Consider the following 22785-nt stretch of genomic DNA (forward strand, 5'->3'; position numbering starts at 1 on the left):
TTATTTATTTATATTATTATCTCTATTATTAATATTAATAATAATAATTAAAAAGAAAATGACTTGCTTCAAAAATTAATTTTTGTTAGAATAGAATTTAATGAGAAGGAGAATTTCTTTGTCGATGTTTATTTAAATGTCAATACGAGCTAGTATTACCAATGTATAGATATAAAGATAAATGAACACCGATGAAGATGAAAAGAAAAAGAATAACAATGATAAAAGTAAACTTTTAGTCGGATCAGGATATCTACAGAGATTGGTGGTGTATGGTCTATCACGTATATGTAAGCGTCTAGATCAACTAAGTACCTATTCAAAGAGTATTATTGAAGATCTAGATCTAGATGAAGAGACTAAAAGAGTTATAGAGTCTAGTCATTTGACAAGGTTTGCAATTGCATCTATCACTTTTATATGTTCTCCAAAAGTTGTATGTATTCTTTCATTTACTCAGTATCGACATCTTTAACTAACTTTTTGTTTCTATATAGAAAAGAAAAGTACCTGCACAACAGATGGTTGATTTAGGTCAACTTGAAATGACCAATATAAGCAAGTTGATAGAGATACAACTTGCAACATCAATTCCTCTACCTCCTGTTGTATTGGAACTAAGTAAAGATGATTGTGATAGTCATTATATCAATCTTTACAAGATTACAATGGCTGTGATGATAAGAACAATCAAGAAAATACGTGACACCAATGCAGATTATAGCAAGTTGGCAGTACATTTAACCATTTTACTACGTCAACTAGATATTGGCAATCATAAAGATTTAATTGTATGTACAATCAATTTATGTATTAATACTCAAATAGTTAACGTTCGTTCCCTTTTATTTTATTTTGTCTAGGTAATAATATTAATACTTTTAAAATGGATGATAAAGAATGAGAGAAGTAGTGGAGAAAGGGTTTCATTGGAAGGATTGGATAATGAATTCTTTCAATTACTTTTTGAAAAGTATTTAATTTTAAATGATGAAGATAAGGATGAGGATAAACAATCATCAAAAAAATATATTCTCTATCATACATTTAATCTTTTAAAATCAATTATTAAAATACCAACCTTTAAAAGATTAGTTTGTGATTGGAATCAACCTACATTTCAACTACTTGCATTTATGCATCAGAAATATGTAAAAGTTTATGAGTTACAACAACAACAACAACAAGATCAACAACCTCCTCCTCCTCCTCCTCCTTTATCATCCCAATCAGCAAGGTCATCACCACCTTTACTGATGGTATTGGAAAAAGTGGTGTCACAGCTATTAGGGTTTCATCAAGACATTCCTTATGATCTTTGGGAGAGGTTGTCTGATTTGGCTTTGGTACCTTATACTCTGAGTGGCAAGTTTACACTAACCAAAGCAACTCGTAAAGCTTTACTATACCTAGTAACTTATTCTTGGGATACTACTACTGTTATGCATCGAAATCATTATCAAATAATCCAAATCATTAAAGACTGGCTTTCACCAATCGACAAAACAACAACCTATGGTAGTCTTTTAGTCATGCAAATATTCTCTGTCAACAATTCTTCTGCCTTTATACAGAATCTTCATCAACACTTTATCACCCAAGTACCATTAATTTTAAAACAAAATCCCGATTCTTTGGCCATGATCGAAAATATTTTAAATGTATTGTATTCAATTGTCAAGATGCAAAATAATAATTTATTACGAGCAACCATTCCTATTCTTGCACCAGTCATAGCATCTATTCAAGGATTTAGCTCGAAACAATTTTTTTGTCTAAATGACATCATTCAAATTTATTTGGAATCAAATGATCGAGAGATAGCGATGGCTGGTATTCAAGTTGGGTTTATTGGGTTAATGGTGGAAAGAAAAATCAAGATTCCATACCTTCATCAAAGTGATCCATCTCTAAGAACATTGATGAAATATCATTTTGTAGAAGCTCAGTTTAGTGGTGGTTTTACATTAGAATCAATTCGAACTATTCCATTATCTTTACAAAGAGATATTGATAATTTAATATTTATTAATCATTCTTTTTAAAATAAAATAAATAATTAAATTATATTATTTATATTTATACATTATATATTTATATAATCATTTCATCCATTTTAGATTGAATATAAATTAAATGATTATGATCATTACTATTATTATTATTTATAATCATATCATCCAAAGTTGAAAATATAAAAGATACAACTTGATCTATAATTTCTTGACTAAATTGTGGACCAAGTTTTGAACCAGGTTTTGATAAAAGATCTTCTTTTACCTTTTTAATATCTTTTCCAGAGATGATGTAAAATTGTAAAACCAATTTCCAAAATAAATAACCATCTGCTTTGATATTTTCCAAGGGTACCTCATTCAACACCCTACTCTTTAAATAGTATATCAATAATGGTACTATTCTTTGATAATATTCTATGGCAAGATTATCTCCTCTTTGTTGTTGTTGATGGTCACATAAAAATCGAGCTTTACTTAATATAAATGATGTACATCCAGTTATATGTAACCAAAATAGATCAAACTGTAATATTTCCAGTAGCAATGTATATGTATTGACCAACATCTCTTCTATATCCAACAACTTGTTGATAGAGAATATTGAGGTGATTATTCTTTGATTCATCTCTAAAAGATCTGCCTGTAAACCAATTTCAAAGTTTATAAATCCATTATTATCTTTAGGCTGTCTAAAATAGGTGATCATCTTTAGGAAATAATTACTCTCTATTTTTTGATGAAGAGTAATCATTTGTTGACCAATTTCCAGAGGTATTGTAAATCCATTCATTTGCATCATCTTTTGTATGTGTGATAGCCTTTTCGTTATTTCCAAACCATTCTTATCAATTATACAAGTTGACAATAGTACAACTATAAAATGATTCATGAGGTTTTGATTGGTTGCAGTCAATCCTTGTCTAGATACTTTTGCTTTTAATATCTTTACCATTATATCCGATCCCTCTATTGACTCTATTTCAACGAGTACATTGATTAAACAACCAAAATAAGGTTCAATATGATTAACAAGTCTAGGAACTGCTTGTTGTACATTGATATTGGATGGAACATGCGGTAGGATAAATTTCATCAATATCGGACGATAAATGTTGAAATGGTCATAATGTTTAGTCCAAAGCGGTAAAATGTAGCGTAGTAATGATCCTCCTTGAATCATATCCATCGATTTAAAGTATTCCATAAATTGGAAGAGATATTTTTTAAAATATTTGATTCCAACAAATGTACCAATCTCTATAAAATATTTAACCAATAATTCTCTAGAATTAAATATATATTTTGGTATTTGTTTTAAAATAAATTTAAATATTCGAGACAACTAAAAATTAAGTCATTAATTATTTTTTAAAAAAAGTTAGAAAACTTACAATAAATGGTAATCTAAATTTTAAATATATATTAAATATACATACCCGACTATTAGAGATAAAAACTAGTTGAATTGATTGGGTGGACATTAAAAATTCCTGTTCATCAATATTTAAGAGTGGGTCAAGTGAACAGATTTGTGACTCTAACGTTTCAACTATGAAATCATCTATACTTGATACTTTGACACCAGTGGCACCAGCAGCATTATCTTTATCAAGTGATGGTCCAATAATATTTAAAAATGTTTTAAATATAAAGTATTCCATCGTCCTACTTGTAATTCTAGATTCTAATTTCTTCTTCTTTGCAATTAATTTGATTAATCCTATTATTCTTTGTTGTCTATTCGTATTGTCTTTTAAATAACCAAAAAAGATTGGTGAAAGAGATTTTTCTATTCTAGAGTACTCTAAAAGACTTATTATAGTACTTTCCAAAAATAAAAGTGTAATCTCTCTTTGTGGATGATCAGGATCCATAGTGATTATCGATAGGTGAGTCATAAATTGATCTAATTTATCTTTAAAAATAAAGATTAATAATCTTGATTTGAATCGATGATCTAGCGTGTAATAGTTACCTGTCAATATCCTTTGAGTACGAAATATTGAAGTTACCACTTCATTTTGAACAGACTGCTGTGATTGGTTATCATTGATTAAATGATTAAATAAAACCAAAGGATCAACCTTTTGAATAAACGAGATAAATTCTAGTTGCTCAGATGGTTGATAAACAGTTTGTCTTTCTTGCTTGATCATCATATTTAGTAAATGAATTGATTGATTTTGAATTTGCTACAAAAAAAAGAATCAACCAATTGAACTGATTAGTAAGAGTAAATAAAGAATATGATTACATTGTACAATGTATACATACAGGTGATATTTGGGATTTAAATGATAGATGATATAGCCAGAGTAGTGTTTGACCAAATGAATGTTGATTCAGATTGTTGAATCTATTTAAAAGTATTGTCTCATCATTGTTATCTATTGTTATCTGATTCTCTTGTTGTTCATTTAATAACTGTACAATAGTTTCAGTGAATGATTGTGGTGGATCATCATCAACATTATTAGTTGTAGTTATCATATATATACAAATAAAAAAGGGTATAAAAAAAGAAGATTGTTTTTTTTGGTTAAGTATCTATCATCCACTTTTCTATAAAATTTCCTTTTGTTTTTTGATTTATAAATACATTAAATAATTTATTAGTTGTCATGATGTTTATTTTGTTCTGATAATCTAGATAGTTTGTGTCGATAGATTCTTGCTTTTGCTTTTTTGCGAAGTAGGATTGTAGTTGCTGCCACGACGCTTGCCAAACCAATGACTCCGACAACCACACCAACAATGATTCTCCAAGTGTTTGACTTTTGACAGTCTGGGTGGACCGACCCAGAGTCAACGACGAGTGGAGTAAAATCTGGGTCTAGTTGGGATACAGAACATTGAGGTAGATTGATACCAATCAGTGCAACCGAAGTGTGTGAACCATCATCAATCTCTGTCAATGATATTAATTCTGTTTTTGAATAGGTTTCTCTGCCATCTGATAAAACAAAATCAATAAACCGACCATTGAATTGAATGTTGTCTTTGATGACTCTGAGATATTGAATCGTAGATGAAGATGAATCAGCAGCCTTTGTGAAGCTGTCTACCGATTGTTCTTCACATCCAAAAGAGACTGATTGGTCATTATTAATGATCGATTTAAATACTACTCTTAGTGTTGCCAGATTGGATGAATAGGGCCACTGAGCAATTGTAAATCCAACCTTTATGGCATTCGGTGCCAATGATAATTGACGAGTTCCAAAACTGACATTTCTAGGGATCGAAGAGAATGAAATATTTGACATAACCAAAAGTTGGTGATACGATGCATCATTGATCGAGACCATACTATTGTTGAGTGTATAAGTTGCAAAAGTTGTACTATTAACATGTTCAAGAGTAACATTCCAAGGTTGTTGTACCAACACCAACTCTTTTAATAATTGTCCATCATAATTTAATTCTTGAATGGAATAAATTTCAAAATAAAATTCGATTCCATCAATATCAAATGATACTGTTGGATTGGTTGCATTTGGTGTTATATTTGTATTTATATCTAAAATTAAAAAATAAAAAGTAAAACAAGTTAATAAATAAATAAATAAATTGAATTTGAAGGTGATTTTACATTTTGTTAAACAATTATCAATTTGATTAAAAGTATCATCACATTGGCACTTTCCATTAATATCACAATAACCGTGTCCATAACAATTGTATGTTTGTTTTTGACATGTTTGTTGAGGTGTATCTCCATTTCCTCCCGTTGTAGTTGTCGTAGTCGTTGTTGTAGTTGTAGTTGTTGTAGTTGAACCATTATTATTATTATTATTATTTGGATCAAAATATAATAAAGTAGTTGACATGAACTCGGATCCATTGACACTGACAAAAAGGTTGGCTTGACCAACTGGAGGAATAGAAGCAAGAGTACATCTAATCATAGTACTAGATACACTAGTTGTACTACAATTGATAGTATCTGCCACTGTAACAATAACAGGATTATTAACTGGATTTCCATAATTACCATATAATACTAATGATCTACTTGTACTATTATATCCAACTGATGATACTAATGGGTAATCTAAAAATAATAAATAAATTAAAAATATTAATATTCACAAAATAAATTTGATTATTTAATTTAAATTTAATAGTAATCCAACCAAACTAAAGTATACATACAAACTATATATATAAATAAATAGAAAAATAGAATAATTAATATTAATTATATTTCTTTTTTTTTGATTCTTTTTTCATACCAAAAATATGAGTTCTTTGTTCATTCCAACCATTATCATTATAAACATAATAAGTAAATGAAGGAGAGAGTCGAATTGATTTTGGAATTGAACAAATTATACTTTTGGATGTTTGACTTATAACTGGACAAGAGATATTCTTGTCGGTCAATTGTATTTTGTGAACTAGATAATTGTTAAAGAGGTGCATTTGAACAACCAATTGGTGATCACCTGTATTCTTTAAATTCACCTTTGAATTATCCACCAAAAAGCCAATCTCTAAAACTGAGAATGTAAAATTGTATCCATTATTGGGATTGAATGAAATGTTGACAAGAGATGGTGGCCCTGGTGTATAAATTTGTGAAAAGGCAACTTGTTTGTTTGGTATATAAACCTTTGAATCCTTTATCGTATATAACCATCCAAGATTATTACCAGTCACTACATATGATCCTAAAATAGATGTTAAATTATATTTATCAATTGTTATATCTAAAAAAAAGAAAAAGAAAAAGAAAAAGAAAGAATATTAATATTTAATTTAATAATTATAATTAATTACATACGACAAACAAAATTTTGTGGAATTGACATTGATGTTGGCATTTTAATTTTTGGATATGAAACATTGGCATAACAATAGAAACAATCAGGTACAATGCCTAATCCTGTAGTGTCTTCAATATTGATAGACCCAAACTCACACCATTTCTCTGGGATATCTCCAATTGAGAGTTGAGGGTTATCATGTAGATCCAACTCGAATAGTGGCATGACATTTGCAAATAAATCTAGAGGCAATGTACCTGAGAGTTGTGAATTACTAGTCAAAGCAAAGCTCTCCAATGACTCGGGCAATGGAATCAAAGGAACCGACGACATTTTAGACAATGTTGATGAAAAGGTTTTTAAATTTGGGGGGAATGAGGTAAATGGGTAGGTATCTAGATAACTAAGAATTAATTGACTAAAAAAATAGATAGATTTGTAAATAAAAGGGCTTGAGAAATTGGATATATCTATATATATATATATATACAAACATACATATCTTTCAATGATTCTAAATTTGAATCAAATCCATTTGTAAATGAGATATTACCATTAAAGGACACAGTTTTAATATCATTGTTTGGTCTAAAATCTAAATTAATTACTCCTCCTTGTATAGTACTTGCTAATACTCTGTTTTGTTTTTAAAAAAAAGATTAATTTACTATTAATCATATTGATACAATTATCTCTTAGTATACTATACATACAATGTGATTACATGACAATCAACTAAAAGATTTAAAGGAATATCAGAATGATATGTCACTTTTCTAAAAAAAAGATAATAAATAAAAGAAAAAAGGTTATGAGAATCAGAAGAAGAAGAATGGGACTATGGGACACATACAAGATATTTAATTCTGGAAAAGATTTTGATCCAAAGACCAATGAAAGTGGTGTTTCAGGATTTTCAATCCTGAAATCAAGATTTGAAACTCTTGGCAATGAGAGAGTTTCATCAATAACAACATGGTTAAATGTCGTGGAACGTAATTCAATTCTGGCTTTGGTATTATTGAAAAATGTGTTACTTGATAGAACGTTTTGTGAAAGAATAGTACTAAATAATAATAATGAATGGTTAATAAATGAACATTTGTTTGAAAAAAGGTATATATATATATAGATCGCCTTACATGTCTCTAAGTATAGGTAAACCAGTTGGAAAATCATCAGGAATATTGTTAATGGATGGATCATCAAATGATCTAAATAAAGAGGAATTAATAATTAATAAAGATTGGTGAGTTGTTATATATATAATATCGATTGATATATATATATATATATGATGAACATAACATACGTGATACTAGACATTACAGGAAGATTTGATGTTTTTGAAAGAATGTTGATACTCGAATTCTTTACACCACCTATTGAATTGATTGCAATAAACTCTAGCATTGGATGATTTAAACGAGCAAGACTAGCGTTTGGATAGAGATTCATATCTACAAATGGTTTACGAATATCGATAGATCGTAAATGATCTATACCATTTGAATCTTTGATACAGATGATATCGGGATAGAATGTTCCGTTACAAATAGTTTGATCAAGAGGTAAGTGAACTTGTCCATATTGAAGTATCATAAATCGAATAGATTCCACTATAGTATAGTAAAAATATATAAATGAACAACAACAATTAATGACTTGATATATATATCTATTGATTATTCAAACAACAACAACAACAACATACATTCTGAATCTGGTAACAATGCATTGGTAAGGCTTACAAACTGAAGTATAATCGTAGTGCTGATCAGCAATAGTAGCAGCACCATTCTATTGATGATCGCCATTGTTATATTATCTCTACGACTACTACTGCTGCTGCTGCTGTTGTTGTTGCTCTATTAAAATAATAATAGTGATGATCATGTTGGGCAAAGATAAAGACCGAAAGAACAAAGATCTTTCGACAATTGGGTTTGTTGAATCCCAATTAGAATCATAGAACAAAGATATTTATAAGATGAAATCAAATGAAAACCCGAATCCATTTTAATATGAAAATCAACCGAGGAAGGAATAAATTTATTGTAAATACTTTTGGGTGGATCATGAGATATAGAATGATCTCTATATCTAATAATTTAATTATTCTTCTTTCCAACGACTTGCACCTTGGTCAAAAAGATAATAATTATCTTTTTACTTACTTATTATAAATTACTTTTTAACAACTGGTGTTTCAAAACTAGAAGAAGTATCAGGGGCGACAAAACCTCTGAAATAGGATACTGGAAGCTTAGTTTGTGAATCCAAATCTACATAATCAATATATCGGTTAAACACTCCAATTGGTTTGAAATAAAAGATAGCCTGGTAGACTTGGATCTTCATAAGGACAATTAGAAATTTTAAAATTTAGAATTCTATTTCCAAAAAAAAAAAAAAAAAGTTGGCAATGGATAGATTGAGTACCCAGTAATTAATAAAACTTTTACATTATCCTAAATATAACATTCTAGAGAAACGAAACAAATGAAAGAAAAGATAGGAGATACGATTTTTAGAAATTATTATTAATAAATGTCTATATTTGACGAAAAGGTACATCCCAATCTTTTATTTTGCATTACTCATTGTGATAAACCTGGCTGGGTAGAAAAAAAAACAACTTCGCATCATGTTGTTTTGCTTTCAAATGGTCAAAAGATATTGGTTTGGTTGTTGATTGGCGATATAATATTCATTCTATTTATTTATTTATATGGGGTTGCATTCTCCAATATTAGTCAACGGAAGGTAATACAACAAAGGAAACACATTTTTGGGTGGAATTCAGATTTGAGTCACTTTACTAATCAATGTGGCATAAGATTTTAATCTAATCTCTTTGTTGATATCTTTTTTACAGAAATAAAAATATAATAATGGTTGAGTATGAATAATTTATATTCTTAAATGATAATTTACCTTCTCTTTTTTCATTCTGATGTTTGGGAGGAAAATCAACAGTAATGTAACCAAGACCACATCTAGATAAAATATAATTTAAAGTTTCAGAGGTTTTGTTTTCTTCAACCCAGTTCTGATCATTACATTTTGTGATACAAAGTAACATATTTGATCTACAGCTACTAAACTAAAAATTATAATATTAAAATTAAAAGATATTTAAATATCTATTTATGTTTTTAGGATGCACAACCTACAATTTTATCAATCAATTTGAAAATCTTATGAATAAATTGAATAGCTGTAATCCTAGAAAAGCAGAGATGCCTTCTGTATTGGCTGCTGAAGATGCCAAAGAACAAGCAGAGAGAGAAGGCCGGGAATTTACCGAGAGTGATTGGGATAGGATAAAACAAACATGGATTCAAGGTGCATTGGAGGAGGCTATTAAAATAGTTGCTGAAGGTGTGGTTACTATTGTCGCCGGCACCATCAATTTGGTAGTGAATTCAGTCAAAAAATGCTCAATCATGTAGATAATAATAATTTTCAAAAAAAAGATTACACAAATTAAATAATAATAATAATTAATTAATCAATCTTCATCACCTAACTCTAAATATTTGTGTATTGTTTTAATTAAAATATAAAAAATAAATGTGCAGTCTCTTTCTAATTTCTCTTTTTTGTTGTTTGCTCACTAGTGAAGAAGATGAGCAAGACATCATATTTCGAACCTCCACAACATTTCTATCAATCCATTGCTGCTAGCTGTATTGATCAAGAAGAACATCAATCTAACGATTGCAACCTACCACCGCTAGCAGCACCTCATCAAATAACATTGTCATGGTTACTCTATCTTTGCATTAAATGTAAAGACGACTTGAATGTTTGTATTCTAATTTTAAAATGTTATAATAAACCCATAGATAGATCTATGCTATCGTACGATGATCACTTATTAATATAATATTTATATCATCCTGAATATAATAATGCAGATTAGAGATCATTCTATTTACTTACTTGGTCAACACCTTGCATTGTATGATGATCAAAAAGCTGGGAGTTTAACTCGGTTCATCAAAAATGTATCTTTGGTCGATCTATTCAATCTAATTGAAAACAACATCAACCATTCAAACAACCAAACAAATGATCGAATCATTTCAATACTTTGTTTATTTTTAACCAAGTATTCTAAATTTTTAAATGGTAAGTAAGCATTGACACATCAATTAAAACACAAAACACAATTATATTTATTGATATTAAATGGGTTTATTCTATTCTTAATAGATATACAGTATCAAGATATATATATGTTATTAAAAGATATTGTTGATGAAAGTACAGAAGAGAATGAACAATCAATTAAATGTCAATACGTATTGATACTTTTGGAGAAAAGTGAGATTATCCAATTCTCATCTTATCGTCGTACAACAACATCATTATTGTATGGTTACTTGTTCAATGATGACTCACCACAAACACAACAACGAATCATCGATCTATCAAATAGAATAGCTGATAATAGAGCTGAACAATCAAAAGAAGAAGGTGGTCAATTATTAGTCTTGTATTATTTCTTTGAAACTATTTTAGAGATTATTGAATGTCAACCACAACAACAAGTAAACTTTACATTTAAAAGTGAAATTATTGTAAATGCATTAATCAATAGATTCGCGTCATATCTTGAAAATCAACCTATCCACCAAGACAATATGATTTATAAAATATCATTCTCTGCAATTAGATTAATTGATCCTATTCATTTTAGAAATGTAACTATATAACTCTATAATAATATTTAATTTATTAAAAGTAATAAGTATTAATATTATATTTATATTTATTTATAGTTATCATCAAGAATATTTAATATATTATTAAAAAGATTATTAAAATCTAAAGAAAATGATCAAATACCAAAAATATTTATGGATGCTTGTAGATTGGTTGGAATTAAATATTATAAACAATATTATCTAGCATTTATGAATTATTTTAAATCAATGGGAGGAGGAGGAGGAGGAGTAGAGGAACAAGGAAATTTGGCAAAAATTATTTTAAATGGTCCTTGTCACTCTGATTTATCAATTTACTATCCTTGGCTTTTAAAACCAATTTTAATATTGGTTAGAGATAATGATTCTTATCGACACTATTTCTTTGATTATTTGGTTCGAACAAACAAGTTTTGTTTAAAAGATATGCACCCATATCTCAACCACTTGGTTACACCACTTTGTCAAGTAGATATACGTGTAGCACCTTACTCTAGTCTCATGACCCGACTATTAAAAGTTACAGTGTCTCGCCCAGAGGGTTTGACACGACTTCAAATTCAAGAATTATTTATGCGGTTTGCCAAATCCATTTTCCTATCGAATGATTTGTATCATCAAAAGAAACTCGAATTGAAAGAGATGATTAGTGTCTTGAAATTATCGACTATTGATAGAGATGACTGCTGTTTATCAGCCAATCAAGCAATCGACTTGATGCAACTGTGGACCATTCGTTTTGACCAACTTATTCAAACCAAATGGTTGTCGTTGGCTGAAAAACTGTCGAGGTTGCCCGCCGCCAACAATGTATTTCTAGAAGGTGTAACGGCGATGTTTCCCAATCAAGACAAGAAACTATCAGAGAGTCATTTGTTATTGGTTGACATTGTTTCAACCAACAAACAAGTACTACTCCCGTTGGCACTGGACTATACATTTACATCTACCATGAAACATGCACAAGACATTTTGGAAATGCGATCTTCAACAGTCACTTCTTACACTTTTGAAACGATCCTTTTAAAATTGAAATTCATCATTGACAATACTAATAATAATAATAACTGTAACCAAGAAAACACACATAGAGAAACTATCCTAGTATCAAACATAGTTCGATACATTGTACCATTATTCCTTCTCTATTTTTCATTTTACAAAACAGCTACCAAAGCAACGGAATTTTGGAAGATAATATTATTTATTTACAACTCTTTTCAATTGGAACCAAAGAAATATCAAAAAGATATGACCCAATTGTACCAAATCATCAACACCCAAATACCAACATTACCTCAAACCAACAACAACAACAACAAACACATCCAACAATTTTTAATTAATAATTTAGATTCAATGCTGAATTATCAAAATAATTATAATCAAAATAATAACTCAATAGATTCATATCATAATCCTATTCAAATACCTGTTACTTTTAAGAATGACCTTGAAAACAATTGCCCTATTTTCTTTGATATTAAAAATTAAATAATAAATAAATATTTATTCTGATCACAATGAAATTTCGCATACACCAAAAATTGAATGAAGATCTTAATCGAACACACAATTCGATCGATAGATATATGATGATGATGATAAGTAGTAGGACAACATCTAAATTTATACATAATATCATTTGCACATCTAGTAGCAATGCTGCTGTTGCTATACAATATAGTAAAAGTACAAGTTGGTTAAACAACAACAACAATAGTCACCAACAACAAACATCAACCAATAATAGTAATAATACATATACAAATTATTCTTCTTCTTCTTCTTCACATTATAATCATCTTAATTTAAATAAGAGATTGTTTTCAACTATTAGTACTACTACAAATACTTCTACTTCTACTTCTACTACAACTACCACTTCTCCCACTGCATCAACACCAACAACAGAAAAATATGTACCAACAACAAGTAAAATATTTGATACCAAAGACAAGATTGCAAGAGATCAATTGATTAGAACTGTTATATGTCGTGATGGACCAAAAGATAGAGTTAGAGCAAAACATAGATTCATGATTGTTGGATTGGGTAACCCAGACAAGGAACATTTGACTACACGACACAACATGGGTTTCCTAGCAGTCGATCAATTGGCTAAACTACTAAAGACTCAAATAGACCACATTGCCTACAATTGTCATAGTACTACTCTTTATTTGGAATTAGATGAACAAGTAAAAAGAATTGGTGATATTAATATTAAAATTAAACCAAATGAAGAAAAAGATAAAGATAAAGAACAAGATAAAGAACAAGATAAAGATAAAGAAAAGAAGGTTGGTGAAGAACAAGATAAACAAGAAGATAAAGAAGTAGAGAAAAAAGAAAAGAAAGATAATAATAATAATCAACAACAACAAATTAAATCAACATATATAATTAAAGCACCAAAAAAGACAATAATAGAATTGATATTAGTTAAACCAATGAAATATATGAATCTTAGTGGTGGAGTAGTAAGAGCTATGCGATCACAATTTGATGTACCAATTGAAAATATATTAATTATGGTAGATGATACTCATTTGGAATTGGGATTTGTTAGATTGCGTGGAAAGGGTTCGGCTGGTGGTCAGAATGGAATGGCTGATATTATCAAGAGATTGGGTACTGACAAGGTATCTCGTCTACGTATTGGTGTCGGTCACCAATACCCAGGTGGGTCATTGGCAACTCATGTCCTCTCAAAATTCCCAATTGACTCTATGAGAGATGTTGCCAAATCATGTGAACTATCAAGTTTAATAGCTTTAATGTGGATTGAACAAGGTGTAGATAGAACAATGTCTTTAACAAATAATGTATCAAAAAGTAAAATTAACTAAATAAAATAATAGAATAATAAAAGGTAAGTAAGCAGTAAATATTTATATATGTGTGTATATATTTGTTGGTTAGTTTGGTATTAATATTATTTATTATTTATTAGTTTTAGTTATTATTTATTTGGTTTCATTTAAATTTCTTCAATATTTGAAGCATCATCATCTTCATTTGGATCATCGATTTTGAAATTTTTATGAGTGTCTGCAGCAGACTCATCTTCATCTCTGATGAGCATCTCTACCACCTTTTCAATATCTTCACCAATCTTTTCATCCTTTTCAACGAGATGGTAGTTTCTAACGATTGGATACACCTTTCTATCACGAAGAGTCTTTCGAGTGGATTTAAGTGACGTCAAAAAGATCAATGCTTCGATAATCATTTGTCTAACTTTCTTGTCCTCTTCTCTATCGATACTTGCTTGTTCTGGTTTATTCTTTAATAATTCATTCATTCCTTCCATTTCCTTTAAGAAATAATAATAATAGTTAGTATTGAAATGTAAATGATTATATTTATATGTATAGTTTACATACATCATCTTCAAGAGTATTGGGACCACGAATCATTAATAACATTTTAGTGAGAATATCGATTTCGGGGGATAGGAGGTATTGATGATGAACAGTACTATAACAACAATTACGAATGATACCCATAGCACCTCTACGTTTGAGAACTGATTTACTAGTCAAGAGAGGGAGGAGTGATACCAAGATACCATGTTCAGCATTTAAAAGGATATTTCTACCTTCTTCGATTTGTGTAATGTTGAGTAAAATGTTGATGACCCAATTACCACCATTTGCCAATGCACTTGATGATGGTACACTACTGTCGTTGGTCAATTGTTGTGCCAATTTGAGAATGTAAAAACCTTCCAACTCTCTACCGTACTGTAATAGTTGAGTACAACCTTCTTTGGTATGTGTAATATTTGAAAGGAGCATAGAATAAATCTCTGCCAACTTGTTCTTCATATCAGTGGTACCATCAACCAATCTTGGTACAATATTACGTTTTACAATATCACTCAACATTTCTGCATCTTGACATAAATTAATTAAAATAGTTAATGCATGTCTATTTATAACCTAAATAACAATTAATTAATTAATTAATAGATAAGTATGTTAAACATAGTAGTATTACCATCGTTGACTACTCTACTTTTACTACATACATTATTTTCATCACCAACCAATCTTAATAATAAAGCAATGATATTTGTTTGTTTGAGTACATCTCTTGCTGCTTGGTCACCCGATACACCCGATAAATGTTGTAATGCCAAGATCTTAATCTCTGACTTTTGTTCTTGAAGGAATGGTACTAATTCTATTAATTGATCCATCTCTCTCTCTCTCTTCTTTATATTACAATCGATGTGCTAGCGATAGAGTACTACTCAAATACTTAAACTACTCGAAAATGAACGAACAAAACGAAAGACGACTAGGTCGTCAAAAATTTTTAAAAATTAAATTAAATTAAAACTGAGTGCACTTTGAAGAAACTTTCACAAAGAGACAATAGTCAAGTTCAAAGATGTGAATGTGAAGTAATTATTTATTATTATTTATTATTAGGTTTGAAGATGGACCAAGAAAGAGCAAGATATTTGAATGAAGTAGGTGCAACACTACTATGTTTGAATGTACCGGTGGGTACTCAACTCATATTTGACAACAAACAAATGTTGGCCGCTAGTCTATTCAAAGGTTATAAAATGATACCTGAAGGTTTACATTTATTCTCTTATTCGTATGTATTCAAAGTAAGATTAATATAGTTATATATTATGTTATACTAATAGAATTTATTTGTTATTATGTTTTTAGAGCTGTAAATGTTGAAGATAAAGAATCGATATCACCAAATATGAATAGTTGTTTTATTTGGTTTAACAAATCACAAGTAATAGTTAAACGATGGAATGTGGCAGATGAAGATTTTGAAAGTTCAACGACCATCCAACAACAAGAAAGAGATGCATATATACAATCGGTGAGAGAACATGAATTTGATCAGAATTTGGGTGCTTATCCAGTCGACCAAGAATCTCATCTTGAATGGAAACAATTGACAGACACTATTACACAACGTCTACTCGATCGTATACTACCAATCGGTGGAACTATTATAGGTGATCTATCAGAATCTTGGATGATAGAATCTGAAAAGAAAAATAAGAATCAAACTTCAAACGATCGAAAAGAAAGAGAAATTCTAGATAAATTAGAAAGAGATTTAAAAGATTTTAAATCAAAGTATAATAATGAAATTGAAGAAGATGATAACTGTGATGATGATGATAATAATAATAATAATGAAAAGGAGATAAAAAAGAATAATATTGAAGAAGTTAAAGAAACATGGGGTATACCATATTATTCGAAAATACCAAAAACACCAAAGAATCTAACACCTGTACAACTATCAAAATGGAATATGGATAGATCACAAGCATTGGAGATACTTTTGAAAAGGTATTATGCTGGATGGGAGATTGAAGGTTTAATTGGAGAATTACAATTCTCTTTTGTATTGTTTGTCTATGGGTTATCGTACAGAGCATTTGTACAATGGAAGTCACTTTTGACACTATTATTAGATTGTGATCAATCTGTAAAAGACCGTCCACAACTATACACTCGATTAATGGTTACCCTCAGACACCAATTTCAAGTTGGACCATCAGATCTATTCTCTTCTGATCTAACAAGTAATATATTCTTAAAACCTTTATTAAAGAATTTTATTGAATCTATATTTACTTCAAACAACAATAACAAAAATGATAGAATGGATCAAGACGATGAAAATAATAATAATAATAATCAATTCAAAAAAAATAATAATAATAATAATAGTATTTTAGATGATGATGAAGATAATGACATTATTACAACTAAAATTAGTAGAAGTAAACAACCAACATCAACAACTACAACATCAACTACAACAACTACAACAACAAACAATAATATTTCAATAGAAAATGAAAAAGAACAACAACAATTAAATTCCAATCTTTTAAAAGAGATATTGACACTTAAAAGATACTTGGAATTTAAATTTAAATGGCATTTGGATTTGTTTGAAATACCAGATGACTTTGACCAATTTAATCCATATGATCAAGAGAATGAAGATAAACCAATGATCGTCATTACTGATCATGATTTTTAACTTAAATAAAATAAAATAAAATAAAATAAATAATAAATAATAATATTTATTTTCAAGGATTAGGTTCCCACAACCTAGACATTCTCTTTTCCTTGGGAATAAAAAAAAATTAATTAAAAAACTTGAAAATTCAAATTTTTATTCAGATAATATTTGTTTTTGTCTATTTTATTCATTTTCATATCAACTTTATATCTCTACAAATATATATATATGTATACAGAAGAATTACTTTAATATCAAAGCAACAAAAAGAAACTTAATATATATCAATATTAAAGAAAAAACAGAGAGAGAGTAATTTACACTCATTCGACTTGATAGAGAGAGCAATGAGTCAAGAATCTCCTCGAGGAGGAAACAACAACAACAACAACAACTTGTATCCATCATTAAACTCTAGTTCAAAACAAATAAATAATAGTAATAATAATGGACTATTAGAACAACAACAATATGCAATTGATAATGTAGGTTTGTCTTGAGTAATAACTGCTTGCTTGTTCAACAAGAGGGAGATATATAACTAACTTTTGTTATTCACTTTTGTTTCTAATTAGAATCAATCACATCAAGGATGGTTACACAAGAAAGGGGAAAAGGGTGTTATGCAATTATGGTAAGAATATAGACAAGACAGACAGATAGTTGTTGTGGTATAATACACAAAAAACTAATGATTTAAACTCTTACAGGAAAAGAAGATACTTTGTAGCAGACGTTGATGCAATTAATTACTATTCAGATGCTTTATTAAAAGACTTTAGAGGAACTATATTATATGAACATCTTAGACAAATTCAACCAACTACAAGTGCTGTATGGACTGATAATAGATATTTTCAATTAGATACTGTAAGTCAGAGATATAATGATACTTATTATTTTGACATATACTAATAATATATAATTTATTCTTTACTCTCTTTTTTTTAGAATCGTAGTAGAGTTTATTATTTATTTGCAGATGATCAAGAAACTGCAAATCAATGGATGGATAATTTAAGATTCTTAAAAGAGGCACATAAATATAAGAAACAACAACAACAACGTCAACAAGAACAACAGCAACAACAACAACAATCGACAAATACAACAATACCAAAAGAACGTAGTTTATATGATGAAAGTGATGATGATTCACAGTATGGATCTTCCTATCCTGCAGGTAGTGTTGGATCTTCTTATCCTCCACCACACCATCACATGAATAACAATGCGACATCACCATATAGAGATTTCCTCAACTTTGCAACACCATCATTTAATCATTTCGACTCTATTGGTACACCCATTCAAGTACCACCACCAGTTGAATCGTCACTTCACGTACCACCACGTCCACCTGGTCCAATGCGTACCATTGATCCATCGATGCTTAAATTCATCACACCTTCAGAAGGACGTGACGTACAAATCTACTACGAATCTATTACCCACTTTGCCAACCTATTGATGCATGCCAATCATGAATACAACCTTTTATCCCTCTACCTAGTACTCTCAACTCTTGATTGGGATAATAAGAAAACTCAACCATTACCATACCCATGTACTCCTCCCTATGAAAGTGATATTGTATTCCCTTATTTTGTTTATTCACTTCATTTAACAAGATCTGTAAGAAAAATCATAATAATAATAATATTTAAATGATCATTTTTCTAATTCTTTTTATTTTTTTTTAGGAAATTATTCATAGATGGAAAGAAGGAGCAACATTGGTAACTCAAATTGATAATTTTACAAAGAAAAAGAGAAAGAATTATTTAATGATTTTAGAAAATGAGGATAGAGAAACCTTTTTAAATCGTAATATTTTATTGTTAAATTATGCACAAACCAACCTTGTTGCTGGTAGAAAGATGCCATCAATTGAAGATAGTTTGGCTGTCGTTGTTGACAGATTTTTAGAAAACTATGAAGCTCTTCCATCTTTTAAATATGGTTCATTTTTATGGCGCGAAATTGAAAATGCCGATAAAACTGGTCTACTTCAAGATGTTGAAAAACCTCTATTAAAGAATTTTACTCATGCCTATCTTTTATATCAAGTATGTAAAAAAACAAGAATAGTAATAATAATAACTTTTTATATTAATATATTAATTTTTTATTTATAGAAATTACATTTAGAAAATAAGAATAATACTAAATTTAAAATGGATCCAATTATTAATCAAAAATATGAAAATGCAAGTCATCAATTTTCTTTAATCCTTCACCAATTGCCATCAATCTCTACCTTTTCGGGTCATATTCAAAGAACCATTGTAAAAATATTCCATCTATGGCATCGTGATCTACCACTATGCGAATTAACTTCGACATTTGAAGTATCCTATTACAGAAACTACAAGGTATTTGCCAGAATTCTATCTAAATTGGATGAAAATGCATTCCCACAACTCTTCAATGCCATCAGAGATATTAGAGATACATTGTATCATGTCATTGAAAAACATATTGGCGAATTTGATCTCAAAAATGTTGATACTACTCCAATAGAACCAATCATCAATTCTCACATATCTCCTCCACTTTATTTGAAATAAGAAATAATAATAATATCAAATAACTTGTAACTATGGACAACAACAACAACAACAACAAACAAAGTTTTTTTCCCCCAACCCCAACTATTTTAAATTATTTGTATAAAAAAAAATCCTTTTTCCTTTCTATTTTCAATAATTGTTTAATTAATAAATAAATTCGATTATTAAAGATAAATACTTAGTATAAAAGGGTTGCAAAGTAAATTATTATTACAACTAAATCTAATAGTACGAAATATAGATCTATATTTTAGTAATAGTCTATAAAAAAGTAGGAAATAAATAAATATTAATTTAACATTTAATTAATTAATTTGTCTAAATGTTTGTTTGTTTAAATACTTTTATTGCTTATTTTATGATAGTCATCCATTTCTTTGGCTAGTCTGTCATGAATGAATTGATGAGAAGCAGTCTCACCATAAATCCAGAAACCTGCAACAAAACCAGATGAAATAATAAAAGTTCTATTGGCCCATGATAATGTTTGTCTAAATCTTGGAGCTAAATAAATATGTATATATACATATCATATGATTAGATATAACATGTGTTAGTAAAAGTAGTCAAAAGAAGAATATACTATGTTATTCTTACAAATTAAAGATGCACCAAGAATACAACCAGATGTAACAGCAGTAAAGATGATACCACCTTTGAAACCTTCCTTCATAAATACACCACGAGTCTCTTCCATTTCATTTTCACGTCTCTTAAAGTATTGTTCTGTCGATTCCTTCTTTGGAGGTGGAGCACTTGGTCCAGATAAATCTTCATAGGCTGCTGCTTTATTATTCTTGTTTGATGACATTGTTCTATTTGTATTGTTGTTATTCTATTTATATATATGTATGTGTATTGAAGAGTACAAAAGAGTGCACGCGTGTATATTATATATTGTATGATGTGTCTGAGACTGTCTGTGTCGGTTGTTGCTTTAATTTAAATTAAAAGGTGATTGTTTGAGTTGTAAGCTGTAGAGTAGATGAAACGAACGAGGTCAGAACCTTGGAACCTTAATCTACTGTCTATATATCTATAATAAGCAAATGCTGTTGATGATTGCAGAGTTGTATCGTTAATGTGATGATGAGGTAAACTATGTGTAATGAGGGAAATAGAAATTAAATTGCTGTTTTGTCAGATCTCATGTGGATCATGCCAAAATTAGGCATCCATCTGTGCACAATGGTTTTGCCTGGTTTTCCGCATCATCAAATTATAATTAATGTTTCACGTCATTGTTGTTTAATTTATTCATAAATTTATTAATAGATTGATGAATTTATAAATTAATTATAGTATAGAATAGTATAGAGTATTTTATTTCTTTGATTAATATTAAGGGGGGAGAAAGAAACCAACAACTTGTTATCTCTTTCTTTTTGCATAAATTGTAACTGTATGTTTTGTCAATAGGAACAACTGTTCCAACCCAAATGTAATGGGAACACACAATACTCTGCGATCGAAATCAAACTGAGTTGAGGAAGCACAGATGTATAAACACACTAATAAAATAAAATACAATCACTCTTTCGATTGTGGGATTATGAATAATAATAATAATTATCACAGGATAAAAAAATACTTCATACAATCCAAGGTGCAATGGTTATTGTTATTATTAAAAAAAGAAGAAGAAGTATATAAATTTATAATTTAGGGTAATTGTTTGTTGTTGTTATTATTAATAGATTCATTAAGAGAGTTTTAGTTTAAATAAATATTTTATCGTTTGTTGTTGTTGCTTTGTGAATTTAAATTAAACTCTATTGATTGCTTGATTGACTATTTGACCTACAAGATAGGATTGTGCCATTCCTTTTACCTTTTTACGTGCATCTAAATTAAATAAATAAAGTTGATTAGTTCTCTTTCTCTTTCTTTTTCTTTCTCTTTTCTATTTTCTTTTTTGTTTACCTTTAGCACATTTAATATAACTATATACATTGTAACCAGAAAGTGCCAAACAAATAATATCGACAACCAACCAACCAAAACTAAACTTTAATAATGAAAAGATACTGAAAACGGTAAAGACAGCCCAAACCAATGGACATCCAATAAGTCCAACCCAAAACAAGAAAGATTCCGATTGATTGACAGAAGCCTTGTTGTTGGTTGATTCATAATGCCATTTATCAGATCCGTCTGGTTGTATTTCATTCCACCATCTCAAACCAGCCAACAAACGACCGCTTACATTCTTTACGGTCCAGAAATCAAATGCCGACGACAATGTAATAACGATAAATGTAATGACAAAACCAAAAGAGATAAAGTAGTCGAGGATATAGATACCAATTGCGATACCCTTGAAAAAGAAATGAAAGAATAGTGCTATTGGATGTCTTGGTGCACTTGGTTGTCCTGCTGCTTGATCTGATGTTGTTTGTACCCCTGTTGGGTCATTATTTGATGGTTCATCATCATGAAATGGTGAGTACTAAAAGTGTTAAATAAATAACAACAACAACAACGATCATTATTAGTCTCTATTAATATCTAATCATCATTTCATTTAATTGCAATGAACAAGTCTATTGTTTTGAATAGCAATTCATAGTGATAATCATACCTTCATCATTTTCTATATATATATGTATGTTTTGTTTGTAAGTTATATTGATCTATCTCTCTATTTCTCTTTCTCTTCTTTATACTTTATCTGTTCTAT

At 29.3% G+C, this 22785-nt stretch overlaps 10 protein-coding genes across 10 annotated transcripts; 5 read left to right on the top strand and 5 right to left on the bottom strand.

Annotated features, from left to right (window-relative positions):
• Positions 1 to 181: 181 nt before the first annotated feature.
• On the top strand, positions 182 to 2045 carry DFA_00424 (uncharacterized protein; the record flags this gene model as incomplete). Its single annotated transcript, XM_004358356.1, has 3 exons — positions 182 to 436; positions 498 to 791; positions 864 to 2045. The coding sequence occupies 3 exons, from the start codon at positions 182 to 184 to the stop codon at positions 2043 to 2045; spliced, it is 1731 nt and encodes a 576-aa protein (XP_004358413.1).
• A 49-nt stretch (positions 2046 to 2094) lies between these two features.
• On the bottom strand, positions 2095 to 4508 carry DFA_00425 (uncharacterized protein; the record flags this gene model as incomplete). The annotated part of the gene is made up of 4 exons (XM_004358357.1): positions 2095 to 3275; positions 3586 to 3933; positions 3994 to 4210; positions 4293 to 4508. 4 exons carry the CDS (start codon positions 4506 to 4508, stop codon positions 2095 to 2097), a joined length of 1962 nt encoding a protein of 653 aa, XP_004358414.1.
• Positions 4509 to 4630: 122 nt separating this feature from the next.
• Positions 4631 to 9872, bottom strand: DFA_00426 (EGF-like domain-containing protein; the record flags this gene model as incomplete). The annotated part of the gene is made up of 13 exons (XM_004358358.1): positions 4631 to 5538; positions 5611 to 6072; positions 6254 to 6730; positions 6805 to 7205; positions 7286 to 7423; positions 7501 to 7563; positions 7641 to 7853; positions 7930 to 8001; positions 8100 to 8406; positions 8502 to 8655; positions 8853 to 8928; positions 8979 to 9072; positions 9725 to 9872. 13 exons carry the CDS (start codon positions 9870 to 9872, stop codon positions 4631 to 4633), a joined length of 3513 nt encoding a protein of 1170 aa, XP_004358415.1.
• Positions 9873 to 10029: 157 nt separating this feature from the next.
• DFA_00427 (uncharacterized protein) lies at positions 10030 to 12996 on the top strand (the record flags this gene model as incomplete). The annotated part of the gene is made up of 6 exons (XM_004358359.1): positions 10030 to 10171; positions 10411 to 10598; positions 10906 to 10924; positions 11009 to 11499; positions 11578 to 12571; positions 12857 to 12996. The coding sequence occupies 6 exons, from the start codon at positions 10030 to 10032 to the stop codon at positions 12994 to 12996; spliced, it is 1974 nt and encodes a 657-aa protein (XP_004358416.1).
• Positions 12997 to 13094: 98 nt separating this feature from the next.
• DFA_00428 (Peptidyl-tRNA hydrolase) lies at positions 13095 to 14354 on the top strand (the record flags this gene model as incomplete). Its single annotated transcript, XM_004358360.1, has 1 exon — positions 13095 to 14354. The coding sequence occupies one exon, from the start codon at positions 13095 to 13097 to the stop codon at positions 14352 to 14354; it is 1260 nt and encodes a 419-aa protein (XP_004358417.1).
• Positions 14355 to 14485: 131 nt separating this feature from the next.
• DFA_00429 (armadillo-like helical domain-containing protein) lies at positions 14486 to 15709 on the bottom strand (the record flags this gene model as incomplete). The annotated part of the gene is made up of 3 exons (XM_004358361.1): positions 14486 to 14821; positions 14892 to 15449; positions 15539 to 15709. 3 exons carry the CDS (start codon positions 15707 to 15709, stop codon positions 14486 to 14488), a joined length of 1065 nt encoding a protein of 354 aa, XP_004358418.1.
• A 243-nt stretch (positions 15710 to 15952) lies between these two features.
• DFA_00430 (uncharacterized protein) lies at positions 15953 to 17547 on the top strand (the record flags this gene model as incomplete). Its single annotated transcript, XM_004358362.1, has 2 exons — positions 15953 to 16119; positions 16197 to 17547. The coding sequence occupies 2 exons, from the start codon at positions 15953 to 15955 to the stop codon at positions 17545 to 17547; spliced, it is 1518 nt and encodes a 505-aa protein (XP_004358419.1).
• A 332-nt stretch (positions 17548 to 17879) lies between these two features.
• DFA_00431 (uncharacterized protein) lies at positions 17880 to 20102 on the top strand (the record flags this gene model as incomplete). Its single annotated transcript, XM_004358363.1, has 6 exons — positions 17880 to 18017; positions 18108 to 18166; positions 18243 to 18402; positions 18484 to 19167; positions 19236 to 19601; positions 19671 to 20102. The coding sequence occupies 6 exons, from the start codon at positions 17880 to 17882 to the stop codon at positions 20100 to 20102; spliced, it is 1839 nt and encodes a 612-aa protein (XP_004358420.1).
• A 181-nt stretch (positions 20103 to 20283) lies between these two features.
• Positions 20284 to 20916, bottom strand: DFA_00432 (uncharacterized protein; the record flags this gene model as incomplete). Its single annotated transcript, XM_004358364.1, has 3 exons — positions 20284 to 20348; positions 20448 to 20609; positions 20703 to 20916. 3 exons carry the CDS (start codon positions 20914 to 20916, stop codon positions 20284 to 20286), a joined length of 441 nt encoding a protein of 146 aa, XP_004358421.1.
• A 131-nt stretch (positions 20917 to 21047) lies between these two features.
• Positions 21048 to 22695, bottom strand: DFA_00433 (uncharacterized protein; the record flags this gene model as incomplete). Its single annotated transcript, XM_004358365.1, has 5 exons — positions 21048 to 21204; positions 21567 to 21616; positions 21910 to 21950; positions 22029 to 22554; positions 22687 to 22695. The coding sequence occupies 5 exons, from the start codon at positions 22693 to 22695 to the stop codon at positions 21048 to 21050; spliced, it is 783 nt and encodes a 260-aa protein (XP_004358422.1).
• Between the last annotated feature and the right edge of the window lie 90 nt (positions 22696 to 22785).

This window comes from Cavenderia fasciculata (assembly GCF_000203815.1).
Source record: "Cavenderia fasciculata unplaced genomic scaffold Scf_Dfasci-F-a-25c12.r2-5, whole genome shotgun sequence".
In the NCBI taxonomy this organism is placed as follows: Eukaryota; Evosea; class Eumycetozoa; order Acytosteliales; family Cavenderiaceae; genus Cavenderia; species Cavenderia fasciculata.